We start from the raw sequence: 15,828 nt of genomic DNA, 5'->3' as shown, positions 1-15,828 counted from the left end.
CAGTACATACATACAACTGTGACCCTCGAAAGGTAAGGGTCATCAGCATTCTGTATGGCCTGTGAGGCAGCTTGAGGAAGAGGCTGTCCCACAGAGGTGGTCCTTGTCGTGACAGGATCAGAAACAGAGGATGAAGTAGAGGAAATCAACCTGCTACGTTCTTCGCGACGTACAACCCTGCGAATAGCCCCAGAGTGAAATGACCTCAGGTGTCGCTTCATAGTAGTGGTCCCAAAGCTGTACTTACCGTGCTTCCCGCAACTGAGTATCATTTTGCACTCATTGCAGGTAACAATGTTCGCACGAGCCTTAGGAACATTACCATGAATGGTAAATAACTGCCACACCCAAGACTCACGCCTAGTGCGAGTAGTAGGGTTTTCCTCTACCTCAGTCTCATCATCCTCTTCATCCTCCTCCGCATCCTCACTCCTGTTCCCCTCTTCAGGCCCTTGGGGAGGTGGTGGTGGTGGAGGGGGTGGGGGTGGTGCGGAAGCAGGTGCAGCACCAAGTGGCAGTTCAGCAGCCAAGGATGCCATCTCTATGGTGTAGTCTGCAGGTGGCAGCAAAAATCACTGTTCTGAAGAATAGCCAGAAACACAATGGGAATAAGCTCTTGGGCGTGGTCTTTTATAGGGGTGCTTGTGCCCGGTTCGCGGACATGCGCACTGTCCGCGGACAGATCGAACACAAAAAAAGGATCGGAAAGTTTCATAAGGTATATAGAAACTCTTTTGTGATGTCATCTTTGATGTCCTGGGTGTTAGTCTTAGCAGTGCACGGTGGTGGCGTGAGTTATGGTTGCTTAGCTTACCATAACTGGGGAATTTCAAGGGTTTTTCGGTTTTGCTTGGAACCATAACGTCCCTTTAACAGTTTTTTCACTGAATTTCATAGGTTTTTAGTAGCGCAACTTAACCATAACGTCCCTTTAACAAAGTTTTTTTCACTGAATATATATATATATATATATATATATATATATATATATATATATATATATATATATATATATATATATATGCTCATACACAAGTGATTCAGAACGCGACAAGGCAAGGGAGGGGAGGGGAACAGGGGAGAACAAAACAACGATCTTACTAGGACCAGTGACATTGAGAATGCGCAAGTGCATGGGGGAGGGGAAATGGAAAGTGCGGGGCAAAAGGAGAACATAAATGAATAAATAAATAATAAAAAGCAACAAAAGTCGTAGTGCAGCCAGCAAGTGGCAAGTGCCGAGTTTAAAAGGCAGCCGACAGGTAGGTCAGATACGTGCAGGAAGAATAAGTGGGGGGCAGTATGGATACAGATACAGACCACAGTGCAAGGGGTGGCCCGGAGGCAGTGCGGGAGGGTGGCAGGGTGAGGAGGAGCCTGGTCGCGGAGGACAGAGGGCAGCCAGGTGCACGGTGCCAGGGGAGAACAGATCAGCAGAGGAGAGATGTTGCAAAGGCAGAAGCAAAGAGGAAGGTCTTGAGGCGTTTCCTGAACCGGAGATGGTTCTCAAGTTTTAGAGTGGCAGGGAGGCTGTCCAGAGGGAGGCCCCAGCCCAAGACAGATCTACCCCAGCTCGTTTCTTTGAAAAACGACCGACCCTGAGCGAGTTGGAGGTAGAGAAGCAAAGAGCTCGAGAGGGGAGGTTTTTGCGGAGGGATAGCTAAAGGTATTTTGGACCCAGGCCCCAGAAAGCCTTGTGGACAATGCAGAGGGTCTTCAATTTAATCCTTGCATCAAGTGGGAGCCAATTGAGAGATTTCAGTGCTGGAGAGATGATCCCAGGGCTTGAGGCCAAGGACAAGTCACGCAGTCCTGTTCTGGATTAGTTGCAAAGGGCGGCGAGTAGAGGCAGGTAGGTTTAGAAAGAGGCTGTTACAATAGTCCAACCTAGAGAGAGAACCAGAGCTTGGGAGACAGTGAGCTTCTGGGGGAAGGAGAGGAAAGGCAAAGTACCTCCGAGGGGGCACAGTAGGAAGTTAGACTTTTTAGAGACAGAGATGTAGGTGGAGAAGGAAACTGTGGAATCAAAGATGACCCTGAGGTTCTTAGCCTCGGAGGTGGAGGTAGGAGGAGGGCCAAGGGAGGCCAGCCAGAGAGTGAGGGAAAAGGATGGAGAAGGTGTGCGACAAGGAGGATCTCATTCTTGCTGGCATTCAGACAAAGATCATTGAAGGAACACCAATCTTGAATGGCAGTAAGGCAATCAGAGATGAGAGAGGGAGAGGAGGTGGCCGAGGGCAGCTTGAAAATGAGTTGCGTCATCAGCGTAGCACTGGAATTTTGAGCAGAAAATGGCAATGCAGTGGGCGAGAGATGCCAGGTATTGGCTGAAAAGCCAGGGCGAGAGGGTAGACCCTTGGGGAACATCACAGGTAGAGAGGGAGATGGAGGATAGGAAGGACTCCAGTATGACCTGGGAGGGTCGATCAGAGGAAAGAGGTCAGCCAGGCCAGAGCTTGATCAGTGATACCCAGGTTATCACAGAGATGGTTGAGCAGGATGGTATGGTTGACCATGTCAAAGGCAGAAGAGAGAGATCGAGTAAGATGAGGACAGAGGGAATGTTAGAGTCAAGGTTGGAGAGCAGATCTTCACGGAGGTTCAGGAGAGCAGTTTCGGTGTTTCCGGCAGCTCTGAAGCCAGACTGGTGGTCATGGAGACACCCAACAGAATCTGAATGAAGGTTAAGCTGGGAGATGGCCAGCTTTTCCAGGAGTTCTCCCAGAAAGGGAGCAATGGAATCGGGCGATAGTTAGCCAGAAAGGAAGGATCAGCTGTGGGTTTCTTGAGAAGAGGATGCACAAGGGTGTGCTTCAGAGGGGAGGGAGAAGGATCCTGAGGCAAAGGAGTGGTTGCAAAAATCAGAAAGGGCCAGAGCGAGGGTGTCAATGTGGTCCTTGATGGTTTTAGAGGAACAGGGATGAACCTGTTTTGACAAAGCCTTCATAGATCGGACTTGTCTAGCGACCTCATCGGGGGAGAAAAGAGGAAAGGATGAGAAGGGGGTGGAGGGGTGGCTTAGGGAGGGTCAGCAACCACAGATGGAGAGGGGAGGGGAAGGGAAGGAAAGGAGAGGGTGGACAGGATGTCCTGGGTTTTTGAGAAAGTGAGAGACAAGGGCATTGCAAAGAGCCTTCGAGGCAACAGGAGTGGTAGAGACTCCAGCAGGGTTGGCCAGCTCCTTGCAGATTTTAAAGAGTTCGGCCAAGTTGTTAGATGCCGCCGAGACACAGGCTTGAATGTGGACTCTTGTTAGTGAGGACAGTGTCGGTATTGCCTTTGGAGCAGCCAACAGGCCAGTTTGTCAGAGGATGAACAAGAAGCCCTCCATTTCTTTGCAGCCACCCTACACCTACTTTAAGTGTAGCTAGGTTGGAGTCATACCAAGAATTGCACTTGGCTTTGGGCTTCAAGCGGATCCTCATGACAGGGGCAAGAGCATCAGAAATTGAAGAGTAGAGAAGGGCTAGGGCTGTGTCTGGGTGCGAGTCAGCCAGAGGAGGGTGGTGGGGGCCGGGGGGGAGGCGAAAAGAAGGTGGCAGCGAAAGTCTATGTATACATTTGGTTCCATTGTGGTTATAGACGATTGCAGAATAAATAAGTAGGCATGTATATATAGAAGAGGGTTTAGGCAAAGGTACAAAAAAAAAAAAAAAAAGGGGAACACTTGCATTAGACAGCTGAAGTGGCAGACTGCAAAAGGTCACCTATGGGAAAGGACCACTGATTGAGGCCATATTGTGGCCCCTCCGCCACTGTGGGTGGTGCTAGAGAAGCAGAAGCCATCTGTTCCATCAGTTAACCCCAAAGGTTCCCTCAACAATCCAGTCCAGGTTGGTTGGCCGATTGGGTCCCTATATGCAGAACTCGCACCAGGTTAAGTCAGAGAAAGTAATATGTTATGTTGTTTAAAGTTGATAAAATCCAGTTATTTATTTACCTTTTAAAAACTGGGGGGGGTTTACTCCATTAGGAGACCTAAAAATGCACTTGTGTATTTTCTTGTGAGGGCTCAAAATTTGCACAGGAGAGGAGCGTAGGGGGTAGGCAATCTCCTTTTGCAAGAAGGCTACTGTGGCGGGTCAGACACACTGTGGACATTTCTAGATTATTTGAAATTATAAAGAAAAAGGCTTCTCTCTCTTCCAATCATAAAGGGATTTCCCTGCCCAACTAAAGAAAGGTGCTTGTCGGTCGTCAGGAAGTCCAAAGTAAATATCCTCAGTCCAAAGCTAACTCTGACTGAGGGGGTCAGAAATGTGAGGCGGACAACTTTTGGATGATTTCTCAATATATGGCATCTTATTACATCATAAATTACATCAAACTCCTCACCATCCCTACTCTGACAAGGATTTCCCTGCCTATCAAAACTAAAGGAAAAAACATTCTAACACAATCTGGCCCTCTAACTTATACACAAAGAAACATGGCAATTCACAACATCAACAATGTTAGTCACAGTCTTTCTTGGTAACCGAGGAACTCCCCTTCCACCCCCCCCCCCCCAAAGTTGCAAGGTAAATTCAGTTCCAATGTTCAACAAAAAGAAACAGGAAATTCGGGTTTGTAATAACAGTCTCAACTAATTTCTTGGCTCCTTTAATGTGTCAAAAGAAAGTCATGTTACCCAAAGTTCAAAACAGAAACGATACTCTTCTTTGAACAATGACTTTCCACTTCATCTAATAGCATCAGTCTTATTTCAGGCGAGGATGCTTTCCCACAACTTATAACTGTCATAAATGAAACACAGTTCCTTATCAAATTCAAATAGGACATAACGTCTGATAAGGTAAAGGAAACAGCTTCTTATTAGATGTATGAAACTTTATCAGGAACACTTCACAACACTTCTACTTTCACCTGCTAATTTTCGTCTTGGGTCAACTTCTTCAAAACTTCACCATGCGGGTCCACTCACCTGCCCCATAGCGTTCGACATTCTACTGTGAACTGATAGATTATTTATAATGCGCTTAATACCCAGAGGTTTCTAAGAGCGGACCCAGGGATCGAACCTGTGCTGCGCTGTGTTGTCTTGAGCATGTTGCCCCCGAGCTATCCTCCAGAGACAATGTGACACATGTACTTCTGAAGTTTTAAATCCACTGACAACCAGAGATAAATACCACAGCTTCAACAGTTTGCTTCTTAGTGACTTTGCACAGACATGCTTCACTCACTTTAGTGCATCTCAACACCTTTCAAGTAAGCAAGGCACTCTTCTCATTAACCTTTTCAGAAGGTAAGCCTCTGTCTGCAACAACCAGAACCAAAATGCCTTTAGAATGAAATTCTCCCTTTTCATCTCTTGGCTTTGGCAATGTGAGTTACTTCAATTTTTAGAGAATTTATAAGCAACAATTTTCCCCAAACTTGCCTTCGCCTGCTAACCAGAGTAGTTCACTCATAGATCTTGTTGTCAGTCTCTTGGCTTTACGTAATACCTGCACACTCTTGGTTTGGACATGCTTGTACCATTCTTTGGATTTGGGAAAGGTTAGATGGCTTGGGCAATGCTTGTTCCATCAACTCAAAAGTAATAAATGTTTAGTCATGTAACTTCAAAGTAACATTGTTTCCGAGAACTTCACACCCCCCAATTCACCAAACAAACTTGCAAGCATGCACGCATACAGACCCGGACCCCCCACCACCACATTGTAACATACACTGAACGTGCACACAACAAACATTCAGTCACACCCGACCCGACCCCACCACCACCCACCCCCCCCCCCAGCATCTCAACATACACTGCACTTGCACACAAACACATTCAAGCAGACCCAACACACACAACCCTCTGCATCTCAACACACACTGAACTTGCACACAAACATTCAGGCAGACCCGACACTCACCCCACTCCTGCACCTCAACATACACTGCAGACATACAAATACAAACACACCCATACACACCCCCACCTCCGCCTCTTCACATAAATACAAAAACAAAAAACAGTCAGGACGGACCCGAGACAGACACACACACACACACACACATACATACATACATACATACATACATACAGCCACCCCACCATGTACTTACCCAGATGTGCTGTAACGCTGGCGAGGCTTCTGGCACTACGGCTGGCGTGGGAAGGCTGAAATGCCTTCCGGCATCAAGCCTTACTGGCCACGCCAGCCGTAGTGCTGGCACTCCATTGGTGCAACACATGCACTACGTGGCTCGTAGGAGCTGCGTGGTTCGTGTGCACTGAACCAATGAGGGCCAGTGTTTTGTCCAGCCCAGAAGACAACAAAGACTTTCCTAATGGAGGGGGGCCGATGCTGCCTGGAGGCCGCCCTCCATTAGGAAAGTCTTTGTTGCTGGCGGGCCGGACAAAACGGCATGGTGGGCCGCAACTGGCCCGCAAGTTGTGCACCCATGGTCTACAGGATTACTTTCCTGATTATTTGGTTCACTTTGGAGTCTTAATTCACAACACTTTCTTAAATATTGGGAGGATAACTCGGGAGCAACGCACTCGCCTTCGAAGAAAGACGACACGGAGCAACACAGGTTCGAACCTCAGGTCCGCGCTTAGAAACCTCTGGGCATTAAGCGAGTTATAAATACCAAATTACAATGGAGGGTTCAGTGTTGTTGATATCCAACCATTCAGAGTTCGGTTGTGACTATCTGAATTTGGAACCCCCTTTCTCATGGTGTCTCTTCTGGATTCTTTCCCTAGTTATTTGATTCACTTATTGGTCCTAATTCATAACACTTGTTAAAACTTAGGGAGTATTCTACCCATTCATCAACAACAACGTCGTGTGGCTTTTCTTTCCGCTCCTTCCAAGGGTATTAGTTTCCACTTTCTCTCAGTTTCCCATTCAACCTTATTCTTCACACTCTTTACTCGTTCCTCATATCCAGTGGTGTTGATTCATTGTTTGAATGTCGCCCTCATGGCCTTCACCAATTCCTCTCTTCATAACACACTGTCACAGCAGCCTGCTGCTTCTACCGTTCACCCTGGTACCTTTGTTCTTCAAGCGTGACTTTGCGGGGCTCGGCACACTCAGGGAAGGTGCTTCATCTTACTGCTTCCCGGTCTTGGACTTCGCATTCGCCCCGCACTAGAAATCTCTGTAGGATGCCATGGTCTGTGGATGCTGGTGGGTGGGAACCTTCAGCGCTCCCGGCTGCACTGGTATCTGTGTTAAGACTGGCACCTAGCCCACCAGTATACTGCCATGATCATGCCACCACGTCAGGCAGTTCTTCTCATCCAGTCCTCCTAACTTGCCTTGCTGGGCCTCCAGCTTTTCAGACTGTTCTCAGACTTTCAAAGTGTTGTGGGCTCTGTGTCTTCTCTCCAAAAGGAGTAATTATGTCAAGGGCTTCCCCTGCACACTGTACTTTCGCCTCTGCTGTGATCCACTCGTCTCACTTACATACGAATCTCTCCTTAAACAGATATTCCATTTTTCCTGCAGATGGTGTGTTTGATTCAACATTGCCTGAAGCCAAATAGGACGACATAGTATTCATTTTAGACAGCAGTCCTCTATATATATATATATATATGCAGATAAGGTGGTCGGCCTAGGAGTTCCTCGTGGGAACCTGAGTCCATGTCCGTCCACCCCCTCCCCCCCAGGGGGAAGACGCTTCTAGTGAGATCCCACTTGCCAAGACCCCCAGTGAGGATCTTGCGGAGTACGCTCACCTCCCCAGCCTCAAGGTAGGTGGCTCCCCTTTGGGGAGAAGGGATGAATACCCTTCATTCACCACAGTACCAACTGCATTTTGCAGGTTGCCTAGCAGGCTTCCACTTGCAGATGGTCTGTGGTGAGAAGGGCAGTAAGTCATTAAATCCTGGCCTTGTGGCAATGGCCCACAAGTGGGCAACAGGGAGTTAGATACTACACAGGGCCCAGTAGATCAGGTGTACAGGATGCAGAGGGTAGCCCCTGGTCTGAATGGGGGATATGCCTGGGGTGGGTGTTGGAATAAGCATGTCAGAGTTGAGTAGAACAGGCAATGGTTAGGTGTAAAGGCCTATAAAAGGAAGAAAGTACAGGCAATTGGTAGGTCTAGGACCTTCAAGCAGGTTGGTGGCGAGACACCCAAGGAAAGGTATGTGGGGGCTCCCTGTTGGCAACAGCTCAGTGGTTTAATTTCTTGGAATGCATCATTGCGACAAACCTTAATGTCAGAATTGCAAGGGGAGGGGAGAATAGTATCCCACTAGTTGCAGAAATGAATCCTTCTCCATTTAGAAGTGCAAAAGACTTGGTGCTAGCGGTGGATAAAGAGGAGACACCCTGGTTGTGTTCTTTTGAGAAGAGTCGGACCCCCACACCACATTTACTTTGGATTGGAAATGTAGCTACACTTGATTCATATCAACCCTCACAGAAGCTACCTCTTCTGCAGTTAGTCGTCTGACGCCACAAGAGCTCTTCATAGCATCTCACCTTGAGCAACTAAAATGACTCAAGGATCCGAGATGCTCCACCATTTGCTGCTAAAAAGGAACCGATAGCAAGCACACGCAAAAAGAAACAAAATAAAAAGAACTCAAAGGTTCTCTGCTTTTCCCCAAATAGGAGGTCCACGTTCGTACTAGCGATTCTTTGCAACAAACTAATTGAGAGTTACAGTCGAGACTACTTGGGTGCCCCTCATCTCACGGTTTGAGGCTCATATTTGCAAATCTAATAGAACCCCAAAGACAAACCCACCCGACTGAGACCACTGGGATGCAATATAGCCCCAAGAGCAAAACGCCATGCTTACCATCTTAATTGTGAAGAACTCAAGGGTGTACTGCTCCACTTGCAGATTTAGGTCCTCCATAGCACACTCCAGCCTTTCCTCCAGCAGCAAAAGAGGCAGTAATGGCAGAGTGCCTGTAGAGGTCACAACTGAGGCAAGAGGACAGGCATAAATATCCCCGCGCAAAACAACTGCAAGAGAAAAGCAAATTAAGATAGAAGCCAGCACTCTGGGCTCAAAAGCGGTAATGTCTTGATTTGTTCGGGAGTCCAAAGTCTCCAAATGTGTGGCAATAGGAGGTCTCGAGTGAGCAGAAGGAAATGCTGGTCCCATTAACTGTGCACGTTCTGCTCAGGAATTTGCAGTTTACAAAAAGAATCCAGACTAGAAGGTCCAGCAATCAGATCAGCAAGGCTTGGGGTTATCAGGTGTTTAGTATGGTGCAACAGCATTCTAAGATCAGAATCAAACCTCACAGCAGTGAAGGGTATGGGGAGGAGCCAGAGGTCCGGGGTGGGGAGTACAAATAAAACAATTAAGGGTTTTTAAATGAGGGATGGAAAAATAAACAGCATTTAGATCAAAATGTAACCAACCATCACAAAGGTCAGGATGTCGGACGTAAGGAGTGTAAAATTTAAGCTGCAATAAGGATAAACAAGGAGTATGTGACAAGCAGTATTGCATGTGATGGCCTTAAGATGTGATCCATGAAGCGCATACGGTTTTTATTTCCCCGGAGTGCATTTAATTCAGCCGCAAAATAAAAACAGTCATTCTGGGACTACCAAAACTAGCGGCCAAGACCAGGAAAATATACAGTGGCAGTCACATGTGAATAGAGAGCAACCTGGTAAATAGACAGATAGGCCCAATGCCTGCCCGTCTGAAGGCAGTGGACGTCAGGCATGCTTGTGTGACATCTAGCTATACAAGTAGGTCTTTGGTCCAGGGATGATCAGGCGGATGTCCACAACTCCCAAGTAAATCAACAAGGGGGTGGGGGGGGGGGACATGGGAGTCCCCCTGACAGACATTAGTCCCGGTTAGGTTACAAGAGACTTACCCAGATTCTTTAGCTCACTATCTTTCACAGTGGAGAAATATCCAAAACATATCAGTCTTTGTCCAGCACCGAAATGCTAGGCAATTCTCCTCTGAACAAGAGTACCAACAGCAACCCCAGACACGTGTTTCGGTCTGGTTGGACCTCATAAGTAGGGTGGAGCTGTGCCTCTAAGAATAGTGAGCAAGGGGTCCACGTCTGGATTCCCGTAGTAACTTAGGGTGAGATCCAAAGTTACTTAAATTATGCAAATTAACAAGGGGAGAGGGGTCCATGGAGTCCCTCCCAGACATTAGTCCTTGTCACAAGAGACTACTGCACAACTCCAAAGTGTCATGGTTAGAGTGGGTGTGTTGAAACAATTTGCATGGACTGGAAATGCGCAAATGCACTACTTGCTCCATAGGACCTGAACGGCCAGGTTCTAGACAGGAAAGGAGGGGGTGGAGGAGACATGAGCACGCATAGAGGAGGATGCACCTTAAACTATTGGTCCCTTTGGTACAAGGCCTGGAAGCCTGCTACGAATGTTTAATGGATAGTAATGGTGGAGCGGAAGGACGATTCCATCTTGAGCTGAAGTTGGACTCTTCTGGGAGATAATTTGCATAATCCAGTCTGGTCTAACCTGCGCAACCTGTTCTCCAGTTACCTCTTCAGCAAGGTTTTTGTAGGTCCAATAGGTGGGTAGTGCCCTGCAAATTACATTTGCAGATCTAGGTCAGGTAACGCATTCAGAACTGCACCTGAAGAATCAAAATCTGGTTATTTACGGTGTTGTCGCGATTTCACCTGTGACTAGATTTCAGGAGGTAGAGAATAGGTCTGCCAGTAATTTTTTTTTCCCGTAATCAGGAGTCATGCAGATAAGGGGGGGGGGCTCTCTCTGGACGCCACACTGCCTGATGTCCAAGTCCCAGGCTGGGTGACATGCTGGGTGAGCCTCCTACAGGAAAAACCCTCAGGGGGAAGAAAAACCATTTCCAGATGATGAATAGGTGATGCAGCAATGCAGTAGAAGAGGTAAGAAACTGGTAATGGCAGGATCCAGCGATTAGGGCACAAAAGAACTTCAGGGATCACAGGAATAACAAAAACTGCAAAACTCCCTTAACAACTGAAAGCAAAACAATTGAGTTAGAAGGGAGAATTTGAAAAAAAAAAGGAAAAAAACACAAGAGTGGCACCATGTTAAGTATAGATGCATGGATGATGTGGGTGATGGAGGCGGGGAGAGGGCATCCAAAAGGACTATTGTTCGAACATCCACATAAACATGAGCAGAAGTGTACATTAAAAAAGGCAATTTACACCAACTATGCTTCTGGGAATAGTACACAAACGAGCATTTCATAACATGACTTGGTATAGTGGAACATGGCCTAGCCTAGCATAACAGACATGGAAAAGCTAGTACAAACACAATCCAAAAACATAGCCTAGCATTTCAGACCAAATCATTCAACCCAGCAGATTGCTAAATATATTTAGAGTGGGTTCTGGGAGGAGGGTGTATAGGGGATCGGGGGGTAGGGTCCAGGGATAAACCCAACTTGATATGGAGACCTAGAACATGGCTAGAACACCCAGCCACAACATCCGCCTTGCCAAAACACAGCACCAATCGCACATGCCACATCCGCTTCCCCTTAAATTTTGAATCATTTATATCGCGCACCGGACGAACTAAGTCGTATTTGGGCGCAGATGGACAATTTAGCATTTGGACTGTCTTTCTCCAGTGTGATAAGTAAATAACCCCTGTGGCTATTTCGCATGGGAAATCTCAGCAGAGCAGATGGGTTTTCAGGGCCTTACGGAACGGCACGGCAGTCTTCGCCTCTCTGATATGTCCCGGGAGCTTATGCCATAATCTAGGTCCATAGACTTCATAATCTAGGTCCATAGACACCAAATCTACAGTCTCCTTTACTCACATATTTTGAACGCGGAACACGGAGTAAATTCTTCTCACCTGAGGTAGCTGCCGGCTAGGAGTATAGCTCTGGATTTTGTCAGATAGATAACGTGGCCTCAATTTATTTACACATTTAAAAACCAGGCACAGAGTTTTAAACTCTATTTGCTCTTTCACAGCTAGCCAGTGTAAAGATTTTCTCAAATTAGTGATAGATGCACATTTTGATACTTTACACACTAACCTAACCGCAGCATTTTTGCCATCCGCAATCTGCACAACTGGAACGCTGGTATGCCTGACAGCAAAGCATTACCGTAATCCAGTCGTGCGTTAACAAGTGTCTCTACAACCGCTGCTCCATCCTCATTTGCAATAAATGGTAGAATGTGTCAGTGATCGCAGTGTGTAGAATGCTGACTGCACCTTTGTGCTAATCTGCGCTGCACAACCCATACGCAGCCCAAGTTTTTAATTTTCTTGGCAAAATTGAGCTGCGCCCCTAGGAAACATGGTGGCAATATCAGTTTATTCTGTTCCAGATGATATTTTGAAGCAAATAATGACACTTCTGTTTTTCTGGCATTCAGCAACAGTTGGTTAGCACACATTCAGGCCTGTACCTCCTGTAGCCACTGTTCCACTATCGCAAACGTATCCTCGGATCTCTGCACCTTCAGGAACACATGAGTATCATCCACATACAAATGAAAGTTGAGGTTATGTTTCTTCAGTATGCCCATAAGCAATTTCACATATAGGTTAAAAAGCAAAGGTGAAGACGAAGACCCCTGAGGGACCCCACACTTTTGTAAGACAGAATCAGACAGGAAATCTCCAAGCCAGACCCCTTGTTCCCTAAGGGCTTGTTCCGAAATGTTTCCTACTTCCCTCAATCGTTTCAACAAGATCTCATGGTCTACCGTATCGAATACGGCAGACAGGTCCAACAGGACCAGCAAGGACATATCCCCCTTATCTGCCGTCTTCAACAGTCATCCCATACGGTCAACGCAGTTTCCTTCCCGATCCCTGGTCGGAAACCAGATTGTAACGGGTCCAGTAGGTTTTCATGGTCCACGTGTTCTTGAAGCTGGGATTTCACAATATTTTTCTAGAATCTTCACCGGCCAAGGCAATCCTACCACTGGCCTAGAACTCTGAAGATTCTTAGGCTCCAAATTGTTTTTCTTTAACTGTGGGACGACTACAGATTTCTTCAGAATTTGGGGTACTGTGCCTGATGTAAAAATGTATTTACAAACTTTGTAACAAATGGGGCGATGTCCGAGGCTACTTGTTTGGCTACTGAAGATGGAATAGCATAAAGCACATTGTGGTTAGCCTTCAAATCGGAGAGTAGGGAGCAAACCCTCCCCTCCGAAACTTCCATGAATGCAAACGAGGTATGACCCGCCTCAGTATCACGGCACACAAGCACACTACTGTCTTGCCTAAAACATGTCATTTCTGAATAAGAATCACATGTGTAAGACCTACAAATCCTTTTACTACAACATCCCAAAGCAGTGGGTAAAATATACCCACTATACATTCTTGTCTAGAGCCAAGGAAAAGACATTGGTTGCATACAAATGACTTACTTTGGACACCGTCACATTCTGTGATGTTAGCTGCTGAACGTTTCTTGGGTGGAAATGGTGTAAAATGTGTGGGAAATATCCTTTTCTGAAAAAGAAGAGAGATAACAAATAAGTAAAGCTTTGCAAAGTCTTGAATGACACTTTACAGACAATGCCTTCTAGATTCTGAAACGTGTAAGGGTGGATAAACTACATACATTTCCTTTATTTTTTTTGTTTTTTTTGTTTTAAACCCGAGGCTGTACGATGCAAGCAACCAGCTGTTTAACACTAGCAACATTAGGGGTATGCTTGCTTTGAAGCAGTCTTAAACAGCAACCTACAGGTAGCAGTCCAACCAGAAAACCACACTTGAGTCCTGGCTGTGCATGCATGGGATGTATAAAGCACAAACCTTGCTGGTATGCAACAGAGTGCTGCACATATGGACACACCCAGGGAGGGCTCCAAGTAGGGTGCAGATTGGGTATAGTAGCTGGAATCAGAGGGAGGTGTGAGCTCTTGGGTGGGGGGGGGGGGGAAAATCAAGCAGGGTTGAGTGGATAAAACAGTGATGTATTCTATGCTATGCTCCTGTACTACACGGTCCTCTTAATGCCCTTTGGGTCAGTAAACTAGTTCTTGGAAAGTAGATAGGTAGCCCCATACCTTAACCTACAACACCACCTATGCCAAGGAATCCCATGCCACCCAAAGCAACATTTGCTAGTCCTGGCTTTTTAGCAATTATTTTATGCATAACTGGATTCATTACTTTGAATGAGGAACTACAGTATAGGCCTACGTTCACAGCATGGAAAGGGAAGGATTTGTATTTAGGTTCCATATAGTGCAAGGTTAGCTAGGAAGCAACAAGAGCTTTACATATTGCCATGGGCTTACAATGTGGTACAGGAGGTCTGGCCATAGGGGCTGCAGTGGTGGGGAGGGAATCTCAAAGAGTCTAGGTGGCACCTATGTCTTCACAATATGACCTCCATTTCCTTCCTGAACTGCACAAGTGTTGGTGCAGTCTAGGTTGCCACTGGGATGCCGTTGCAGAAGGCAGGGGTTTAGCACAAAAAAAAGGCCCATTTCCTGGTGTGCTGGTTTCGTCGAGCCTAGCAGAGCAGAGGCCTGGCTCCTGTAGGAGTGACCCCACCAGAGAGTTTTTCCAGGTGTGTGAACAGTGGTTGCCCTTTAGGTGATGGAGGTAGACTCAATGGAGTAGTCTGGCTGGGGTGGAATGATTGTTCATCCTATGGGAGCTGCACAATTAATTCTGTTTTCCCTCCATCAGGAGTCGTGGCACATGATTTGATGGGCCAAATTGGATCTAGGTGCATTGCTGGAAAGTCAGTGAGGAGGGATTCTCTCAACCAATTTGGGAGATTATTAAGGCGTGGACTGTGGCTCTGAAGTCATTCAAGTGCTTAACTCCTAAAGGGGGGTCAGCTGGTACCAAGACGTTTGAGCCTTTTGTAGGTTGTCTGAAGGACAGAGTGTGGTCTTGAGTGAACCAGAGAGATTTGGCAGTCTGGGTAAAGTGAGGCGTGGAGTCATCAAGGAGCATGTCATTTAGCCACCCTTGAATAGTATCTTGCTGCGATGGTTAATAGCAGATCAGTCTGTGGCATTGAGTTTTAGGTGTGTGCTCGTCATCCAAGGATGAGAGCAGCAGAGCGCTGTAAAAAGTGTGGGTAGCCAGAGTTTAGGCTGGCATTTTAACAGTTGTTCAGTACTTTAAGATGCAATCTATGCATCCATTGGGATTAGTCCAGTGTTGAAAGTCACGATTTGGAGAGCGTTGAGAAATTGGTGAATTGTGGAGGCATTTCAAGCAGATACCTGGATAGAGTTCCACAGGGTGGGTGCGTGACTAGAGAAGGATTGTTTGGGGTCCCCTGTTTGCAAAGGAGTTGGGATTCAGGCCAGTTGGTGAATTTGTTGCCAGAGGAATGTACCGTCGGGTATGCTGGTCTGCCATTTGTGACAGATTTGTAGAAGATACATGCAGTCTTTAACAGTATCCTGGACTGGAGAGGATACCAATATAGTGAGCATAGTACAGGGGTGATTGTGTCAAATTCCCATGCACCCTAAATAAGGCATGAACGACTGCTCTTAGGGAAGCTAAGTGAGTGGCTGGCAGCCCTGTTACGAGAGCACCTCACCCTTATCAATGAGACAGAAAGTAAGGCCTGTACTACGATGTGGAAATCCTATGGCATGGTGAAGGGTTTGATTTTTGCAATGGATTTGGACCCAGTCCGTGGTGCATGGCTATATCAGGATCTTTGAGAAGTATGCCTAGAGGCTGCACGTAAAGGTTAAAAAGGATCAGTGAGAGGATGGATCCTTGGGGGACAGGGAGTCCGAACTGAACATGTTCATCTGGCCAACCTTATGCCTGTCAGAAAGATAGGAGGTAAACCAATTTACGACAGTGCCAGAGAATCTCATCTTGTCAGCAAGGTTAGAGAGGAGGCAGATGCAGTGGTTGACTATTTCTTCAATTG

General features: G+C 46.6%; 1 protein-coding gene across 1 annotated transcript in view; it reads right to left on the bottom strand.

Moving 5' to 3' along the window:
• Nucleotides 1-15,828, bottom strand: part of LOC138565875 (cyclin-P-like) — a 349,626-nt gene that overhangs the window by 180,010 nt on the left and 153,788 nt on the right. Inside the window, exon 3 of the mRNA XM_069643028.1 lies at nucleotides 13,331-13,415. Within this exon, the coding sequence (XP_069499129.1) occupies nucleotides 13,331-13,415 (85 nt within the window). The remainder of the gene's footprint in view (nucleotides 1-13,330; nucleotides 13,416-15,828) is intronic.

The sequence above is a fragment of the Ambystoma mexicanum genome, chromosome 2p, assembly GCF_040938575.1.
Source record: "Ambystoma mexicanum isolate Mex_15411 chromosome 2p, UKY_AmexF1_1, whole genome shotgun sequence".
In the NCBI taxonomy this organism is placed as follows: Eukaryota; Metazoa; Chordata; class Amphibia; order Caudata; family Ambystomatidae; genus Ambystoma; species Ambystoma mexicanum.
Note: the sequence above shows the minus strand (reverse complement) of the source record. Positions and strands in the feature narration are given on the sequence as shown.